Source organism: Narcine bancroftii, chromosome 5, assembly GCF_036971445.1.
Source record: "Narcine bancroftii isolate sNarBan1 chromosome 5, sNarBan1.hap1, whole genome shotgun sequence".
In the NCBI taxonomy this organism is placed as follows: Eukaryota; Metazoa; Chordata; class Chondrichthyes; order Torpediniformes; family Narcinidae; genus Narcine; species Narcine bancroftii.
In genome coordinates, this window is record NC_091473.1 from 175,002,970 (window position 1) to 175,023,262 (window position 20,293).

Here is a 20,293-nt window from a genome sequence, read left to right on the forward strand (position 1 = left end):
TCCTTGTGCTCAGTGGCGGAGACGTGTCATACACTCAATGACAAAGATGTACACGTTAAAACACTTGCACATTTGGAAGTGGAACAATTAAGACCAAAAGGACAATTTAGGACTGATACATTATCAATTACACCAAAAGGGTGGAGTTGTAGAAGGACAGGCTTTTATTACCATAAGACTGGACACATGCTCCTGTTCTGGCCCATTTCCAGGACTCATAATGAGAAAAGGACTCGGGCATAACAGCTTTTATTAGGGGATTCCATGGAAGGAGTTACAGAGGAAAGGCAGGATGTAGAGCCAGTGACATAGTAACGGCAAGAAAAAAGAAAAGTCCCGGAGTTTGAAAAGTTCAGTGTCCATCACAAGTTCAGCTGGTATGGTGGTCTTCTGTTCCTTACGGACCGTCGTGGTGCACCTGCTGGTTCCTCGTCAATCGGGGGCATGTCACCATATGGTAAACCTGTGAGTGGGGACTGGGTAGATGGTGCAGAAGTCAGGGTAGTGTGCAAGGAATTGGCCATGGTGATCATAGCAGCTGGTGCCTGGGTTGGGGTGGGGTGCCCGCCTTTGTAGGGGTCAATGGTTGTGGGAGGCTTTTCTGGGTCTGCAGCGTTGTTGGGATCTTCTGCGCAAGCCAGGTCCCAGACAGAAACTGTGTCCTCATGCCCATCTGGGTACACCACGTAGGTGTATTGGGGGGTTGCATGGAGAAAGTGGACTTTCTTGACCAGTGGGTCGGTTTTGTGGCCTCATACATGTCTCCCAGGACTGGTCCTGTGTCGTCAGCCAGGAAGATAGCAGGATGATGATTTCCTGATGTGGACATCCAGTGACATAGTAACAGCATACAGTGGTGTATTATCACAAGGAATACTTACATATTGTATTAATAACATGGAAAGTGGACACTTCATTCCATATAGTCCATGAGAGCTCCTGGAGCCATACAGTTTTCACTGTAAGATATTTTCACCAGCTCTCCCAAAATTCCACCACTTACCTACATATTAGGGAAATTTACAGCAGACTGATCCACCAGATGAAATGCCTTATAGATTTGGGAGGAAACCAGGCACCCATTGAAATGTCCTAACCCCAACGAGCGGTCATAGATAAGATAGTCAACCTCTACTCAATCTGAGGCAGAGAGTAGGTTTGAACCAGGCTACTGAAACTATGAGGTAGCAGATTTACCAGCTGATCTACTTGTGCAGTACTCTGTGAAACCACTGGTGAAAGTTATATCTCACTCCAATAAGTCTATTAAAATTGGAAAAAAGAACACAATTCGCATTCATATAATTCCTGCACAAAAGCACAATCATATGCCAAGCAAAACTAACTTTACTTGCAAAACAATACTTATGACCTGACACTGACTTCGAATCAGAGAGCTCCAATTCAAAATATAAAAAAACGACTCAGCCTCCCAACTCGCTGATTTCTCACAGAACAGCAATTGCCACAAGTAATATTTGTCCAGTCATGGCCCATCAGCCCCAACCATTTCATCACCATGAGCTGACTTTGACTCCAATCCTTCTCTTTCCCTCACCAATTGTGTCAATGTGCTTCATATCTTAACCACTTTCTGCTTAAAAGCAATTATGTTGGAACTCTTAATGATCAAGTAAATCTATGTCCACTTTGCTCCATTTACACTTTATAAACATATTATGATCTTATACCCCTCAATCAATTCTCTTCTCAACATTCTTGACTCTAAGAAGGATAACCGCAGATTTTCTAGTCTGTCTTTGTAACTCATTCCAGGGACCATTCTAGCAGGAGGAGGTTAAGGGTAGAGAGCAGGCAACAAAAAAATGGGTTGTAATAAATTGGCTCTCCATTTTACACCTGGTTCAGTGAAAAGGAATAAAGGAGGATAAAGGTGCATGTGAAGGTGGAATCAAACTTTTATTGATATCTGGTTGAATATGATCTGAAACTGGAACAAGGGTGGGGACAAAGATGGTTATTGATCATCTGTAAAGGAGCCAGCTAAATGAGGGGGTAACTGATTTATTGAATTTGAATTGGTAAGGATGGTGATTAATTATATCTAGATGGGGATTTATTTGAGTGTTTACATTTTTTAATAGAGTCAGGATCAATATCACATGAAATTGATTAAGGAGTTGTCAAGTTGTGGACTCGTTAAGCTAATCTATAGCAGAATATATACAAAATGATTACTTTAACATCGAAGTGTATTTTATTTATAAGTAATTTCCTGAACGTTAATTAGTCAAAAAATGTTTAAATATTTGATAGGCTCTATCAATGACTCCAAAGCCGTAGAGTGAGGAACGATATGGTTTTATTACACTTTAGACTTGTAACTGGCCCAATTCCAAGTATTTGACTGAGACAGGGAGAGGGAGGTCCACCTTTATTCCAGGGCCACAAGGGGAGGAGTTACCAGGGAGCGAGTCACCAGTGGGGGATGGACCAGTCATCCATCAGCAGTTACATATGCACATATTTGTATCATCACATTCCCCCCTTATTTTAAAACAAAACCCCGTTAGTTAAAAGTCCTAGAGGCTCAGCTGGTCGGGTGGTCTCCTTTGCCCCTGCGACTGGCACAGTTCCACCGGTGGTACAATGGTCGGCTCCACTGCTGATCGTGTGTCTTGAGGCTGGGGAGGGAGGGCTGGCTCCGTAGGAGGTGGGGCTTGTCTGTACTTGGGGAAGTCGTAGTGGTTCAAGCAGCTGGAGCACGATCTGGGGTGTATGGCAATGGTGGGTGAGTGTGGGTGTGGGGCAGTATGGGTATAGATTGGACCCGGGTTGAAAGGGGTGGGGAGTGGGTATGGGTTTTCGGTATGCGCCAGGTACTGGACGGGGACCGTGTCCTCATTGCCATCTGGATACACCACATCGGCATACTGAGGGTTGGCGTACAGGAATTGCACCTCTTCAAACAATGGGTCAGACTTGAGACCCCTCACATGTTTCCACAGCAAGACGGATTCCAGGGATGAGAGCCAGGGTGGGAGTGTGGTTCTGGTCACGACTTCCTGGGGAAAGAAACCATGCGTTCATGTAGGATTGTGTTGGTATCGGTGCATAGCAGAGATTGGATGGCCTGGAGAGCTTCCGCCAGGACTTCCTGCCAATGGGTCACTGCCAGGCCTTTTGATTTAAGTGCCAGAAGGACAGCTTTCCAAACTGTGGCATTTTCTCTCTCTTACCTGGCCATTCCCACAGGGGTTGTAACTGGTCGTCCTACTAGTGGCAATGCCTCAAGCCAACAGGTACTGCCGCAGTTCATCACTCATAAAAGAAGACCCCCCAATCACTTTGGATGTAATTTGGGTTCCCAAAGAGGGTAAATATGCTGTGGAGTGCCTTTATGACGGTGGCTGAGGTCATGTTGGGACAGGGGATGGCAAAGGGGTACCTGGAGTAGTCAATGACGTTCAGGACATATACATCCCTGTTGGACGAGGGCAGGGGCCCCTTGAAATCAACGCTGAATCGTTTATGAGGGGCGACTTGTCGGGCCGGAAGAACTGCGATTTGCATTCTGCACAGACCTGACAGTGTCTGGTCAACGACCTGATATCCTCTGAGGAGTAGAGAAGGTTCTGGGCCTTCACAAAGTAGAACAATCTCATGACTCCAGGGTGGCAAAGATCATCGTGGATGGACTGGGGGTGGCCGAGATGCGCGCTGGCACATGTCCCCCAGAATAGGGTGTCTGGGGGTCGTTGAGCTTGCCTGACTGGTATAGGATCTCATAGTTGTAGGTGGAGAGCTCGATCCTTCAGCTCAGGATTTTTTCAGTTTTGATCTTACCCTGCAATTTGGTATTGAACATGAACACAATGGCTCGTTGGTCCATTAGCGGGGTAAATCTCTTCCCTGTCAGGTAATGATGCCAGTGGCGTACTGCCTCAATGATGGCCTGCGCCTCCTTCTCGACAGAGGGGTGTTATGTCTCAGGACCGTGAAGGTTACAGGATAAAAAGGCTACTGGCCTGCCTGCCTGGTTGAGAGTGGCGGCCAGCATGTAGTCGGAGGCATCGCTTTCCACCTGAAACAGGATGAATTAATCCACGGCATGCATCATGGCTTTGGCGATGTCTCTCTTGATCTGGGTGAAGGCTGTCCGGAATTCTGCCAATAAGGGAAGGTTGTGGATATTACTAGGGGGGTAGGTTTATTGGCATAGTTGGGCACCCATTGGGCATAATAGAAAAAGAACCCCAGGCACCTTTTTAGTGCCTTGAGGTTGTGCGGGATCGGGAGTTCCATAAGGGGACGCATGCGGCACGACACATCCATGGAGGGCCAGGCGAGTTGTGCTAAACACACACTTGTCCTTGTTGTAGGTCAAATTGAGGGACTTGGCAGTATGGAGAAAATTGGCAAGGTTTGCGTCGTGGTCCTGCTGGTCCTGGTCGCAGAGGGTGACATTGTCTAGGTAGAGGAACGAGGCCGTCAGTTTGTGCTTGTCCAACATCTGATCCATTTCCCTCTGAAATACGGAGACACCATTGGTGACTCCGAAGGGCACCAGGAGGAAGCGGTAGAGCCTGCCATCTGCTTTGAACACGGTATACTGGCAGTCTCCTGGGTGTAGGGGTAGTTGGTGGTACACCAAGTTTAGATCAATGGTGAACACCTTGTACTGGGCGATCTTGTTGACCATGTCAGCGATCCAGGGAAAGGGGTATCCATCCAGCTGCGTGAAATGGTTTATCATATGGCTACAGTCGATCACCATACGGGGTTTACTTCCACCCCTGACCACCACAACTTGGGCTCTCCATGGGCTGGAGCTGGGTGCTATGACTCCCTCCACCAGGAGTCACTGTAGCATCTGCTCCAGTCGCTATGAGCTTACAGTCTGGGGTCAGGTTCTCAAACAGTGGTGGTGGGGGTATGCGGAGGGTGGAGAGACTGCAGGTGGGGGCTGGCTGTGGGGGGTCTGTGAGCTGGGGATTGTATACAGTGATGGGTGTTTGGGGCCCCCTCCGAACGCCACTGTGACACTCCTAAATTGGCTTTGGAAGTCCAGCCCAAGCCGCAGAGCTGAGGCATTGACAGTAAATGGAAATTGTCATAACATTTACCCAACACTGTTAATGACCCAATACAATACTCACAGATCTCAGCAGATTGGTCCTTCTGTAGTGGGAGGGGGGGGGGGGGGGGGGTCTGACAAAAATATATTTACAAGTCTTGAGTTCGTTAGGTATGAATGTCATCCATGAGCCGTGGTGCTTTGGCTGTGTCAGGACGAGTGTGCCCAGGTGGTCCCTCAGACAGGACAAGGCGGCTTCAGGGAAATCGTCCCCAGTATCTCTGGCAGCCAGGAATCACTAGTGGTGTGCCATACACCATTTCAGCTGTTGAAATATCTACACCCTCGTTAGGAGCGGCCTGGATCCCCAGGAGCTCATCCACCCAGTTAAGACCATTGAGTCTGGCCATGAGAGCTGCTTTAAAGTGTTGATGGAATCGCTCCACCAAACCATTTGCCTGAGGGTGGTAAGCCATGGTATATTGCAGCTAAGTACCCACGGCATTAGCAAGATTAGATCAGAGGCCGGAGGTAAATTGGGAGCCCCTGTCCTAGGTTATATGCTCTGGAACCCCAAACCTAGCCACCCAGAGGGCCCTGGCACATATTTCCGTAGAGGTCTCTGGAAATGAGATGGCTTCCGTCCATCTGGTCGACCTGACCACTAGGGTCAGTAAGTAGTGTGTGCCTCTAGATATTGGTAGGGGGCCCACCAGATCCATATGGACGTGGCTGAAACAGCATTGTGGCAGTTGAAATGACTGTGAGGGGGCTTTAGTGTGGGAATGGGTTTTCAAGGCCTGGCACTGTGTACAATTCCTGGCCCACTGGCTGACTTCTTTGCGGCGGCCATGCCAGAAAAATCGACTAGCAACTATTTTGACGGTCTTTTGATGGTGGACTGTGCCAGGTTGTGTATGGCCTTGAAAATGCACCTCTTTGAGGGAGTGGGAATGAGCGGACGAGGCTTAACCGTAGACATGTCACACAGGACCGTCTGCTCCCCAGGGCCAAGCTTTATGTCCTCCAACTGGAAGCTGGTAATTGCAGAGTGATATGCGTCAATGTCCTTGTCCATTGCCTGTGCTTCAGCCAGAGCCTTATAGTCAATGCTAGATGTTGAGGTGTGTACTGCCTGCAATGTGGGACGTGACAAGGCATCAGCCACCACATTGCATTTTCCCACAATATGCTGAATGTCAGTAGAAAATGCTGAAATATATAAAATGTGCTTTTGTTGCCTGGCTGACCACATGTCAAAAGCCTTAGCGAAGGCGAAGGTGAGAGGCTTGTGGTCTGTAAAAATTTGAAACTTCCTGCCCAAGAAATATTTAAAGTGTCTGATTGCCAGGTACAATGCCAGGAGTTCTCTATCAAAAGCACTATATTTCAGTTCGGGCACCCACAAATGTCTACTGAAAAATCCAAGGGGTTGCCAGTGTCCACTCACCCACTGTTAGAAGACTTCCCCTACTGCTGTGTCAGAAGCATCCACTGTGAGAGCGGTGGAAGCATCAGCTTTAGGGTGTATCAGGAGGGCAGCGTTAGACAGGGTGTCTTTTGATGCCTGGTGCACATCGGATGCCTCTTGGTTCCACAAAATCTTTGTACTTGTCATAAGGTAGAATAAAGGTTTCATGGAGCGAGCCGCCCCAGCAGGAATCTGAGGTAAAAATTCACCATGCCGGCGAACTCTCGTAGTCCCCTTACTGTTGTAGGCTTAGGGAATGCTCGAATAGCCTCCACCTTGCCGGGTAGTGGTTTAGCCCAGTGGCAGTCAATCCTGTGACCTAAAAAGTCAATAGAGTCTTTGCCAAACTGACATTTTGCTGGATTAATTGTCAGGCCAAACTCACTCAATCTGTGGCACAAAGGTTTGATGTGAGTGGCGTATTCGTCACAGTCACGGCTTGCAATCAAGGTAGATGAACACAAACTTCAACTCCCTGCCCACAGCATCCATTAGCCTTTGAAAGGTCCATGCGGCATTTTTTAGGCCGAAGGGCATTCTGAGGAATTCGAACAGCCCAAACGGTGTAATAATGGCAGTCTTTGCGATATCCTCAGCGTGGACGGGGATCTGATACACCATGGATTAAGTTGATTTTGGAAAATATCTGTGCCCTCTGCAGGTTTGTGGAAAAGTCCTGAATTTGGGAAAGGGGTATCTATCCGGCGCGGTGGCTTCATTTAGCCGGCGGTAGTCCCTGCATGGTCTCCAACCCCCTGATGCCTTAGGGATCATGTGGAGGGGAAGGCCCAGGGACTGTTGGAGCGGTAGACAACGCCGAGTTCCTCCATTTTAAAAAACAACTCCTTGGCGAGGTTGAGTTTATCTGGTGGGAGGCAGCGTGCTCTGGCGTGAACTGGGGAGCCTTTTGTGAGGATGTGATGCCTTACCCCGTGATCAGGCTCAGCGTAGTTAAAGTGCGGTATCGCGATGGAGGGGAACTCAGCTAGAATCTTGGTGAACTCATTGCTTGGACGTCACTGAGTATAGGTGGGGAGCAGTCAGTTTGGTGCCCCAGTGCAAGGGTCTGAAAGGTCTTTGGGTGTACTAGCCGGCATCTCTTAATGTCGACTAGGAAGAAGTTGACCCTCAGGAAGTCCGCCCTGAGGAGCAGCTGGTGGACGTCTGCTAAGACAAATCGCTAAGTGAAGCGGTGGTTGCTGAAATGGAGGGAGATAATACGGGTGCTGTAAGTCCGTATTGAAGAGTTATTGGCAACCCGTGACCCGCGCCCTGCCTTCTGGTGGTGTGCGTCCGAGGTGGGGGGGGGTGGTGGAGGACGCTGACCTTGGCCCCGTTGTTGACGAGGAAGCCTCAGCCTGACACTGTATTCCGGACATGGAAAAGGCTGTTGTGTAGGCCAGCTGCAGCCACTAACGACGGCCGGCATTGGCGTTTCCTGAGAACCCACAGGGTGATTGGCATCGGCGGGCCTCAGCACCAAATGCAGCTCAAAGGGGTTTGCAGGCTTGGAGGAAGACTTGCTGGGCAATCTGATGAGCGGCCTCCTGTTAGGCCGATGTTGATGAGATGAGGCCACACGGTCTAACGAAATGCAGGCATCCTTTTTTGCCTCCCTGAGTAGGTCGTCTCTGGTGGCTACCTTTCTGGAATCCGTGGTCCTTTCTGGAATCCGCAAAGTCCTTTCTGGAATCCGCAAAGTCCTTTCTGGAATCCGCAAAGTCCTTTCTGGGGTACGCAAAGTCCTTTCTGGGGTACGCAAAGTCCTTTCTGGAATCCGCAAAGTCCTCTTCGGCTACAAGTAGCCTGATGTCCTCAGGTCACCTCTCCAGAAAGATTTGCTTGAATAGAGCACAAAGGGTAGGGCCATCATTCAAGGTAAGCACGTCACTCATGAGGCCGGATGGGACCCTGTCCCCCAAACCATCCATGTGTAGCAGGCGGGCAGCGCGCTCACGCCGTGAAAGGCCGAAAGCTCCTTGATGGCCTGATACTTCCTTTGTTCCGGAAGTTTCTGGAGGAAGTCGGTAATGTGTGCTGCTGTATCCTGCTTGAGGACACTGTTCACATAGTAGAAGCGGGTGTCGTCGGCTGTGATGTTCCGTACGGTAAACTTGCTGGAACCACACCCATGGCTGTGATATCCAGAAGTTGGGCAGCTTCAATGAGACCACGTTGATTGCAGGCTGGTTGCTCATTCTTCAGTTCCACGATGCCAGTTGGACTAGTCAGGGATCACCACCGTAGTGGCTGCTACTGCTGGAGAGGTTATGCTCAAAGAAGAGATGCACATTACAGGAGTGAATTCAACACTGATTTTTTGGGCTGGCAGTTCTGCTTATAAAGGGCTCTGATGATCCACTTCCTGGGATTGGTTTAGCACTATCTGGGGAGCGGCCAATCCGTGAGCCCTTCTCATCCCTGAGTGTAGCTGCTTTCCTGCCACTGGCCATCCCATCGGAGTGGGGCGCTGCAGCTGCGTGCTGCTGAATCGAGCGCCGACTTCGAAGTGCATAGCCCGAATTGGCCGGCAGTGTAGGCTGCGGGCTCCCAGTGTCGGGTCGCCACTTTGAGCGTGGCGCAGTCAGATGGCCCACTACATTAGTAACGATAAGTAACACAGGGAAATGGCATAAGTGTGTGGATCAAGAGAAATATTCCACACAAGGGTTCCATGATATACAAAGACACAAGCCACTGAAGCTCAATCATAATTATGAAATGATATGTAATATTGTGTCGTACCAGAATTCTCACATGTGAACACTGCAAGCTCTTTTAAAAGTAACCTTCTTGGTTAGGTTACATTATTGGATATAGTTCAATATCTTCCAGAGTGAATGGATTAAATATGAAGATAACAAATGAGACCGTTAAGCATGTTTTGTGAAGGCATTCTAAAAACATAAAAAGCAAGTAAACCGTATTAACGAAACTTGGGATGATTTGGTTACGATGGCTGTATTTACCACTTTAAATATCAAATGATGCTCCTTCCTTTACATCTGACCTGGACACTTTTAGTTGGGAAATTTTGGCATTAAGAAATGAATATCTCACCTTCAAACCAGCTAAAATCTGAGGGGAACACTCCTTCCCCAATTCAAGGGTTAAAAGAAAAATAAAATAAAACACTTTAAAATGCCAGGAATTTCCAGGGACTCTTAATATGTGCTATTTAGAATGATGTAATGGTTTCCTATTGGACTAGTATTGTACATGGACAAGTTTCTGCTGGTGGCAAACATAGCTTTTTTGTCAAAAAATGATGAGCTCCAAATACAAGTTACTGAACTGTCAGAACCATGCAATAAAAACATCAACTATTCAGATGTAACTCTTCTGCTGCCTGTTTATGCAATCAGGTTTTTTTCATATGGTAACTGCAAACTTAAGCTCCTTAGGTTTTAATTCATTCCATTCAACTGTCTCAATTTCTTGATCAGAAAAGAGATTGTAGATAAATCGATTATTGTATTTAATTCCATTAGTAGCAGTGATCCTAATTTCACATATTTTTTTGTCCATCATTACTAATATAAAATTGCTATTATAATATTTTTAAAAATCCATAAATTAATTCACAATTTAATTGTTTTAGTGCACTGTACTAAAACATCCAGAATTCATACCATTGACTTCAAAGAATAGTGAACTCCAAAGCAATGGACTGGTCAGACAGGTAAAATTTAATATGGAGAAATGCAATGCCACACTTTGGTGAGAAGAATCAGTGAAAAAAATAAATGATGTGCAGAGCTTGTGGAAAGCAGCAGGGAAGGCTGGGGAAGTGATTTAACAAAGCATAGAGGATATTGGGCTTCATGAGTTGAGACAGAGTACAAAAACTAGGAGATCACACTGAACCTTCAGATTTCATCCATAACTCAAATACTGGCACCACATGGAAATATGTGAAGGTTTCAGACATGACGAGGAGCTTAATGTTTCCAGCATAATGGTTCGACTGGAGAGACATTGGTTGTAATCCTTGGAGCAGAAGAGATTGATGGAGGTACTGTATTTAAAATCAAGGACCAAAACAAAGCAGGTAGAAAGTATTTTCATTGGTGGAATCCTGGCATTAAATAGGGTTGGGAATACACTGGTTAGTGAAATAGTGGGAACCAGACTCCATTCTAACATTCAGACGATAGCTCACTAAGTATCTGAAAGGAAAGCATTTGCAGAGCAATGAGGAGAGAGCCGTGGTACGAGACCAGTTGGATTTTATTTACATAGTGATGAAATGGGTTTCATAGAATAAATGACCACCTCCTGTTCTGGAAACCATTCTGAGCTTCTATGATTACTTGGTTTCAACGGAATAAATTCTGGAGGTCTGGGGCAAACTCTAACCCTTGGTGCTGTTGGATTTCTGGGCTATTTATCTTTATCATTTTATGCTTTCAGCATAAAATAGCAGAGTTGACACTTAAGATTCAGTTGCTACTGTATGATGATCATTCCCTTAGTTAGACAAATTGCTGATATATCTTGTAGTTGAAGCAAATTTACTTCCTCTCAGATTAACAATTTGCAGATCATTTTAAAGCTCAATGCCATGAGCATTGAAGTTTTATTCTCTACTCCATTGGAATACACATTGAGCAGCCAGAAGCAGTATGCCAAACAACAACGAGTAAAAAAAGAAGAGATCATATTGGATTATGGTGAAATATACAAATATACAGTAATTTTAAACAAAAACAGGTACCAATATCTTTTCTTTCCACACAGAAGAATTTTTTTAAAATCAAAAGAGCAAATATCTTATAGTGAGGATCAAATATAAAATGTGGAAGGTATACAAGTTTGTCAAATATCCAATTAAAATTAAAGAGTGAAAATAGTAATCAGGACCTCCCAGTTAGCAGCATTCGGTTAACAAGATTGATTCAGTTTAGCAATAAGAAATATATTATTACAGTGAAAATGTTTTAGAATTTTACTCATTTAAGAGTCTAAAGATACCCTTATAATATATAGATGACTTTGGATTTTTTTTTCCTGAATCATTTTTTTGGCTAAGTAGGCATGAGATAAAATGATTACATCACCAATCATATTTGCTGCAATAAATTAAAAGAAAACTTTAAATAAAAGTACAGATTACACTTTCAACATAGTGTCTGTCACAGAGTTAAATTATTCTGCTGGCATCAAAGCAGCATTTGGACAAGGTCAGTGGAGAGTTTCTTCTGGAACTTAGCTTGGCTGATAACTCCCCCATGTGGCTATATTCTCCCCATTGTACCTTACCCCATGAACCCAGTTCCATTTTGGTCTAATACTAATAGCTTAGGATAAATTAAAAACATAAAATTATTTCAACTGTGCCTTGTGGGTCCTTTTCTGGTGGCTTTTTTCCTTTTCTTTTTGAAATATTTTTATTGATTTTAATAAAGAACATATGAATAATACAATTCGATAAAATAGGGATAGTTACACAAAATTAATAAAACATTCAGTATATCAAAAACATATATAGATTTAAATCATATCCATAATTCATACTCCAATACTATATATTTTTATAAAAAAGTGAATAACCAAAAGTATAAAGAAAAAAATCAAAAGAAAATAAATAGAAGAAAAAAGGAACAAATAAAAAACAAGAAAAAAATAATAAAAAGGAGAAAACTCAAGACCCCTGCCTAGCAGCGTTGCCAGATATTATACAGGATTAGTAATTAAAGAAAAGCGAAGGTAGAAAAAAAATGTGAAAATGGAAAAGATACGAGTCAGACAATTTAATTACAGTGAAGTGAAATTATAGTGTAAGAAAGTGAGTCATAAATGACCCCCATAACTTCTGAAATCTTGTATCCAAATTATTAACTGAATAACGCATCTTTTCCATATTCAAACAGGACCTGATGTCACGCAGCCACTGAGCATGAGTAGGCGGGGCAGCATCCTTCCATTTCAGTAAACGCGCACATCTCGCCAAAAGTGAGACAGAAGAGATAGCACGACTCTGAACCAGAGACAGTTTTTTAAACAGATTACTGACTTTGATAATGATGTTTTCAATTAGAAAAGAGTATTACAAAAATAACTAGTCCATTATTACATCTTTCATAATAATTAGTAAATTCAGTATTGTGCCAATAAACATCTGAAAAATCTCTGCACAGATTCAGTAGATGGATCCAATATTCAAATTTTTAGCATCTTATGATTTAGCACATTAGAAATCATTTTAACTCATATAATTAAGGAAGTAGTTTAAATTCTTTATTATCTCTCTACAAGAATTACAATAAATTGCAAGAATCATGGCAAGGATTTCATTTAAATTTAAAAGTAATTTAAGTAATTGCTTTACTTAAAGTTTTTTTTTAAACTAGGAAGTAACATTATCACCACAAGTAAACTAAGTCAGAAGGACCATTTTTAAATCACCTGAAATGTCTGGTGTGTGAGGGATTGAAGTCCCACAATGTGCTATCACACAGGAACTCGAGCAATGACAGGCCATTTCCTTCATGAGAAGGCGGGACTAGCAAGAGGTGGCAGAGCCATAAATATGAGTGTAGACTGTGTTGAATGTGGGAAATCAGACAGCTCAGGCACAGAACCTTAAGCAAGATTATTCTGTGGTTCTAATGCTATGCAGGCTTCTATCTTCCTGTTATTCCTGCTGTAGGCAAAAGAAATTTGCTGTGACGCTCCTTTACACGGTTAAATCTGCACATAGTCTACAACCTCTGCTTAACAGAAAGACTTGAGTGTCTGTGTGTTGCTAGAGGAGAGCATGAACACCCCGAAGACTGGCTTGCTATTCTCAGTGCTATTAGTTCTGACTCTCAAGCTGCAGGAGCTCGTGGATGGATGTACCTGTCTTCCAGTTCATCCACAAGTTACATTTTGTAACTCTGATATAGGTAAGTCAATGCCATTTTGAGACAGCACACTTAATATCAATGTTTGTCTTTATTTAGATGTTTCGTGGCTTTCAGACTTTGAAAAAATGATAATTAGTTTGGTTCAGGAAAGCAGCAAGGATCTCAATAGAGTCCTACTAAATTTAACAATGATCAAATTGTGATTTCTTTAAGAAGTAATACATGTTATGCAGGCTTAAAATTCTTTTAAACATATGATTTAATCTGTCATTGGAAATGTGATTAATCAGTGACAATTCTAAAACTATAGAACAATAAATGCACAGTATTCGCATTCCTTTGGAAAAGCCAGTTATTTCTTGCATGTTGAAAATTTTCCTTTAATATTCAAATGAAAATCTGAAACATTGGTTTAGTTCAGACAGTACTTCTAATATTTTTAGGACAACTCCCTCACCCTCTTTGTAAACGTTAGAGTGCAAAATTGCTTGAATGGTGACTAAATATTTAATAGCAACCACTGCTTTGCCAATCCAGGTAATTCCATTCAGTGGAAGGCACAATTAAACTAATTTTCAAGTTATGATAGCGGTGGTAACAGTGAAAATAAATGATTTTGTATAATCACAACCAAAATTCTGAACTTACTGCCATGAAGCTGAGATTCAGTAGGTTAGAGAAAACAACATTTAATAACTTGTATAATTATTCTTGCTGGAGTGAACTATTTAATGAGAGTTTAGAACTATTAGGGAGAATTTGGTCAATACCTAAATCTGAGAGATGACCACAACATTTTGCAGTTTCCATATATGCTTTTGAATACAACCAGGAGAATTTATTAAGCACAGGCCAAGCACCTTTTACTGTCAATTTTCTTTGAAGTGATTCGTGGTGTGGCCCACAGGAACAACTTGACAATATAGCTTTTATTTCAAGAGCCTGTCTTTTCATTAGATTTCAGTCAGTACACAGCACACACACTGGGCTAAAGCTGCACATAAACTGACAGCTGAAAGATTCTTTGGTACTTTGGCATGTGATAATAGTATTTGGATAATTTGTACTGCTACGTTACCTAAACTCAAACCAAAAATTCGCGATCTCGGACAAGAGGAGAAGGTCAGTCATAAGTATCGACTAAAATACAAACTTATATTCTATGGTTCTTTTTCATTTGGTAAATTGTCCCATTATGTTAATTTACTGTAATAGAATCTGAGTCCATTTTGAGACAGTTTCAGTGTTTTGTTTTACTGTGCTTATCTTTTCAGTTTGCTTCACAAAGCTATCCTCTGAACACATTACACCATAATAGAATTTTTTGGGCTCCTCTTTGGGAACCTTAGCAAATGAATGGGAATAGACCCAAATCTTGCAATAGAAAGAAAAGATTCCTCCAATCCCTGGGATAAGATTGATATATGCAACAATGTTTGGACAAGAAATTACGAAAAATAATCTGTTAGGTTTTATGTTAAAGATGGTAACTCGACTTGAGGACAGGGTTTTTTGTTTAATTCCTCCATTTTCATTACAGCTAACAACACTGCTTTGTGCTACTCAGTGCTTTTTCTAATGCAAATAAATAGATTCTCAGGGCAAAAGTTTATTCCTCTCTACTCCAAATGTCTGCATTCAAAAATTTAACAGAGTCATCTTGTGCAGATGAGGCCATCTTTAAGGGTTACTGATGAAGTTGATAATTTTCCTCTTACATTATCCTTTGTTAGAATACATTACAGCTTCAGGAGTTACTCATCAAATGGGACAAACTTTCTACACTTCAAAACAAATCAGTTGCGCAGGAGAATTACTTAAACTTGTTGACAATTTTTGAACAATAATGATGGGCAAAATTCAGAAAAAGTTTTTTTCTTATCCTGTAAATTTAGCTTGATCTAAAAGGCAGTCATGAAATATAGAAGGTCATAAACTAAGCTATATTGCGCTCATTTCCATATAAGAAAATTCCTTATGATGCCTAACATCAGCTTTAGAAATCCTTCAACGTGTTTGGTGGAAATGGGCCAAACATTATATTAGCAGTGTGGATTTAAAGGGGCAATAGTTAAAGAAAAATATAGTATAATTTTCAATGAAGGCCACATTAACAGTCATTTTATACACCAATGGATATTTGATTACCAATGCCATGGCTACATGACTGTCTTGCTGCACAACTCCGCGACATCAGTATTCTGACAGATTAAAATGAAGCAACAAAGGTTTTTATAAATCCCTCTAATGCTGATTTTCATAACTTCACCTCCAGTGAAAATATGATTAATTCTAAAATAAAGTTTTACTACGCTTGAGTACATAAAATTGATTTTATATTATTTGTGTGGAAATTGTACAACAGCAGAAACTGTGCCGGTAAGTATGAAGTTCTAAAGAACCTTCTCCTTCAGAAACTATATGATAGTGGTATCTCACTCTCAATCAATACAGTACGTGGAATGAATTTATTAAACTGATCTCACAGGTGTATTCTAAACTCACCAGAAAAACTGGAATACATCTATTTCACTTTTAGTCCCTTTAATGGAATGGTGTGTTTTTGTCATTGCCAATAACAACTGAAAATCAACCTTGACAGGAACAAACACTCATTCCTCCACATTCTTCAGATTTAAACACATCAGGTGATATAGAATTTCAAATACTTTACGTGCCTTGTGAGGTAAGCTCCCCTTTGTTCTTTATAACCTATTCCTTTTGAGTAGAATAAGAGATTGGGCAGTTAGGGATTGATATGAGGAGTATTTTCTTTCACTCAGAGGGTTTATTGGTGAAGGCTGTCAGTTTTGAGCACTTAAGAGTCAGATCAATGAATCTTGGGGCAATTAAAAACCAGGAAAATTGAAGCTGAGGATGAAAAGTGGAGTTGATCAAGATCATCAATCAATCAGAATAGCTGAGGAAACTATCTGGTGAACTGCTTGCCCTTTTAACTATGTTCAGATGATACACAGGAAAACTTTGGGCCTGAATCTCACTATCCCTTCAGAAACATTTTCTTCACATACTTTGCTGAGTGGGCATATTGCTTAATGTTACCTGCTGCTGGATACTGAGGAGACACTCACACTCCTGAAGATGGAGTGTGATCAACTACAGAGCTAACATTGGACATCTACACCTAATGATTTCATGGTCTTTGCCATGTGATTTTAAAAGATAAACTCAAGTATGAAGAGAAGTACAAACACAAAGCCAAAGAAAATCAGCAGATCAAACGGTGTACTATATATATTTAGCAAATATATATAGATACAGAAACAATGTTCCGGGTTTGAACCCCTCATCAAGGCATGAACAAAATGTGGGCAGGTTCCTGAACCTTTTTCTTTTCTTTTTACTTTTACTCGAGTTTGAATAGCATGTCTTTGTCCCACATCCCTTAGTTTTCAATGTGTATAAAATATCCAAAAACTGCTTTGTGAGCATTTGGCAGGAAATTATTGTCACCAAATCTCTCTAAAGTCAAATGAAATAGGTTGGGGTCTAATGTGAATCAATTTATCCACCCGAACACAACCTTGTGCACCAACAATATGCTCTGCAAATAAAAATGCGTAGGATAACTATTCAAAATTATAATGTTCTGCCAAACAAAGATCAATCCTTATTCTTTTATTCCAGCTCCTAAAAACAAAGTAAATCCAGTCAACACATTCCTGATGCAAAATGCTTCAACCGTGCCACAAACCAACAACTATCACAGCAAAATCACATTATTAAATACTTTTCAAAAGCTTGTGCACATACATTTATGCTCCTCCAGCATCATTCTTAATACTTCAAAACACCAATAAAAATAGGGTGGCATGGTTGCCACTTTTCTATTATAGGACCAGTGACCCGAGCTTGGATTGGTGCTATCCGTAAGAAGTTTGTATGTGTAGGTTTCCTCTGGGTCCTCCAGTTTCCTCTCACCCTCCAAAAACGTATGGTATTTGTAGGCTAATTGCTGAATTTCTGCAGCACGGGCTTGTGAGCCAGAAGGGCCGATTACCGTGCTGCAACTTTAAATTGAAAGAGAAATTTGGACTAGAAACTGGACCTTACTGTATCCTTTAATGGCACATGGAAATGAGTGCAATATGGCTTCGTTTCAGAGTATAACCTCTTACATTTCTTTATTAGCTTAAAAAAAACCCCACCATTCTTTTTCATTCATGTGAAAGGAAGGATTCTACTGTCATTTTTTAAATCCTCCCACAGAAATTGACTGGCTTGGATTTTTCAGTTGACAGATGTTAGATTTGCTCATTTAGATAACTATTCCAGAAAGTTTTTTTATGGAGCCAGAGGTTGTGTGATCAGATTCTCTGAGATTCTAAAATAGTTGATGAGACTTTGCTTACAAGGTTTTCATTATCTATTACAACCTAACCCTTTCAAGAAGAATACAAGAATGGCCAGTTAAGATTGAGAAAACAAGAAACTCCTTCCATTTAGAGGGTTCTTCATTCTTGGAATGCATTTTATATTGTAGTTTGTAATTTAGCTTCATGAGTTTCATTTCAGAAGATTTAAAATTCACATTAGTGGATCTTGCCAAACCCTCTTCAGTCCTGCAGTATATACAGAATTTCTGCCTGAGCCATTTGCCCTCCTATAACTGACTAAACCCATTCCCATTGTCTTGCTGTATCCAGCAGGCTGCAGTTTGTCTATATAAATTGTTTTGGGCCTAGTTTCAAGACAATCTCAGGACCCAGGTTTACAACCGTGCTTCTAGACCTGAAAACTGATCTAGATCAACTTCTTCTTCAGTATTGACATAGATTTGGCACAGTGATTTTCGACCTGAAAACTGATCCAGATCAACTTCTTCTTCAGTACTGACATAGGTTTGGCACAGTGATTCTTGACCTGAAAACTGATCCAGATCAACTTCTGCTTCGGTATTGACATAGATTTGCCAGTGATTCTTTTTCAAGGATCCAGGTCAATTTCAAATGACATATCGTCAAGTAAGTTTCAGCTACAAACATTTGCATCCAAAGTTGTATAAAGCAGCTTTTCTCTCATTGTTTAACAGATACTGATAAAGCTTGCAATTGAATCTGGTGAATCAAAAAAAATAGTTTTCGAAGTTACAGGTGCAAATATCTCCAAGGATATTTCTTCTTCCTTTACTACATTACACTGCAGCAACATTTCCATAGACAAAATGCAACAATCCCTTATTACAGAGGATATGTTTAATCATAGGATATACAGATTTAAGAGTGAGTACAAAAGTGCAAGCAGATTTCTCATGTTTCTACTTTGTCAAAATAAATGAAATAAATGCAGTGGGGTATATTCAGAAACCCCTGCCTTTAAAAAAAACGTTACAAACTGAACAGTGAGTGGCAGCTTCACAATCTAACACTGTTAAATGAGTAGAACTCTCAGGGGACTGCACCAGAATAACAAAACAGAATAGCACTGCAACCTTTCTGCACCATGTTAAGAATAATTTTACAATCATTCCTGAATTGTACCTAATATCATTCCACTATAACTCTGATAAATCTTGTATATGAATAAAATGGATTAATTTTCCGGATGGCAGAAAACAACTGGCCATTTATAGTTTCAGGATTTGTTTTTATCCCTAACACAAATCCAATTCAAATTTGTATCTGCAACATGCTGCTGTTTAGGATTTGGATCATCGCTTCGTGCTTTGTCAGAGATTGACAAAGCAAGGTGAGCAGAATTAGGAGTGTCAGTCGATGGCTGAATGCAATATGACGAGCTGCTGCACCCTTGGTGCTCCAGAAAAGAACCCAATGCCAAAAGTTGTACTGAAGACAAAGCTTTATCAGTTCCAGCAGAGGAGCTGGTTTCAAAACCCTTCGATCGATATGAAATACATGTTGTGTTTCAAGTATTGACGGCTGAAGGACAATAAATATGTGCTCATTTATGGATAACTAGCCCAGAACTATGGGAAAGAGAACTTTAAATGACTAAACATTTCGGCACCATCTAAGTTCACCAATACATGAAAGCTCTTTTTAAACCCCTTTATACTCCAAATGGATGATACCCAGACTTTTTAAAAATCTGCACCACACTAGAGTCAAGGAAGGTGAAGGAGAATGGACAATGATATCTGTATGGTGGAGAGGCGGACCGGTCATACTTTCAGATGAGGTATTAATTTTCCACAAGTATTGTTGGAGCATGATGGAGAGGCGGACCGGTCATACTTTCAGATGAGGTATTAATTTTCCACAAGTATTGTTGGAGCATGGTGGAGAGGCGGACCGGTCATACTTTCAGATGAGGTATTAATTTTCCACAAGTATTGTTGGAGCATGGTGGAGAGGCGGACCGGTCATACTTTCAGATGAGGTATTAATTTTCCACAAGTATTGTTGGAGCATGGTGGAGAGGCGGACTGGTCATACTTTCAGATGAGGTATTAATTTTCCACAAGTATTGTTGGAGCATGGTGGAGAGGCGGACCGGTCATACTTTCAGATGAGGTATTAATTTTCCACAAGTATTGTTGGAGCATGGTGGAGAGGCGGACTGGTCATACTTTCAGATGAGGTATTAATTTTCCACGAGTATTGTTTGAAGAGCTTCAAGATCAGGTTTTACTGATAATGGAACAATGTTGAGGTTAATATATTGCTCCAAAGCTTAAGTTTTAGATTTATGGCCACAAAACTATGAACAAACTTGAGATCTTTCCACTGCCATACTCTTAAAGTGGAAAGGCCCACAAACAGTGAACTAGATTCTTTATGGTCTTTGACAGTTCACTGCTCTCAAAGGCATTTTCATTTCATAACTGCTGAAATTCACTTGAATAATTAAAACATAAAAAATTAGTTTAAAAGGCTTCATTAAAGCTATCAATGCAAAATAAAGACAAATAAACAAAACGAAGGCCACTACAGACCAAGGAAGTCAGATGAG

General features: G+C 41.7%; 2 protein-coding genes across 2 annotated transcripts in view; one reads left to right on the forward strand and one right to left on the reverse strand.

The window, feature by feature from the left end:
* Positions 1-20,293, reverse strand: part of syn2b (synapsin IIb) — a gene marked incomplete at its 5' end in the record, with an annotated part of 191,081 nt that overhangs the window by 45,035 nt on the left and 125,753 nt on the right. The gene's annotated exons all lie outside the window — the stretch shown is intronic.
* Positions 13,187-20,293, forward strand: part of LOC138764225 (metalloproteinase inhibitor 2-like) — a 32,991-nt gene continuing 25,884 nt past the window's right edge. The window contains exon 1 of the mRNA XM_069939860.1: positions 13,187-13,399. Coding sequence (XP_069795961.1) covers positions 13,270-13,399 — 130 coding nt within the window. The 5' untranslated portion in view covers positions 13,187-13,269. The remainder of the gene's footprint in view (positions 13,400-20,293) is intronic.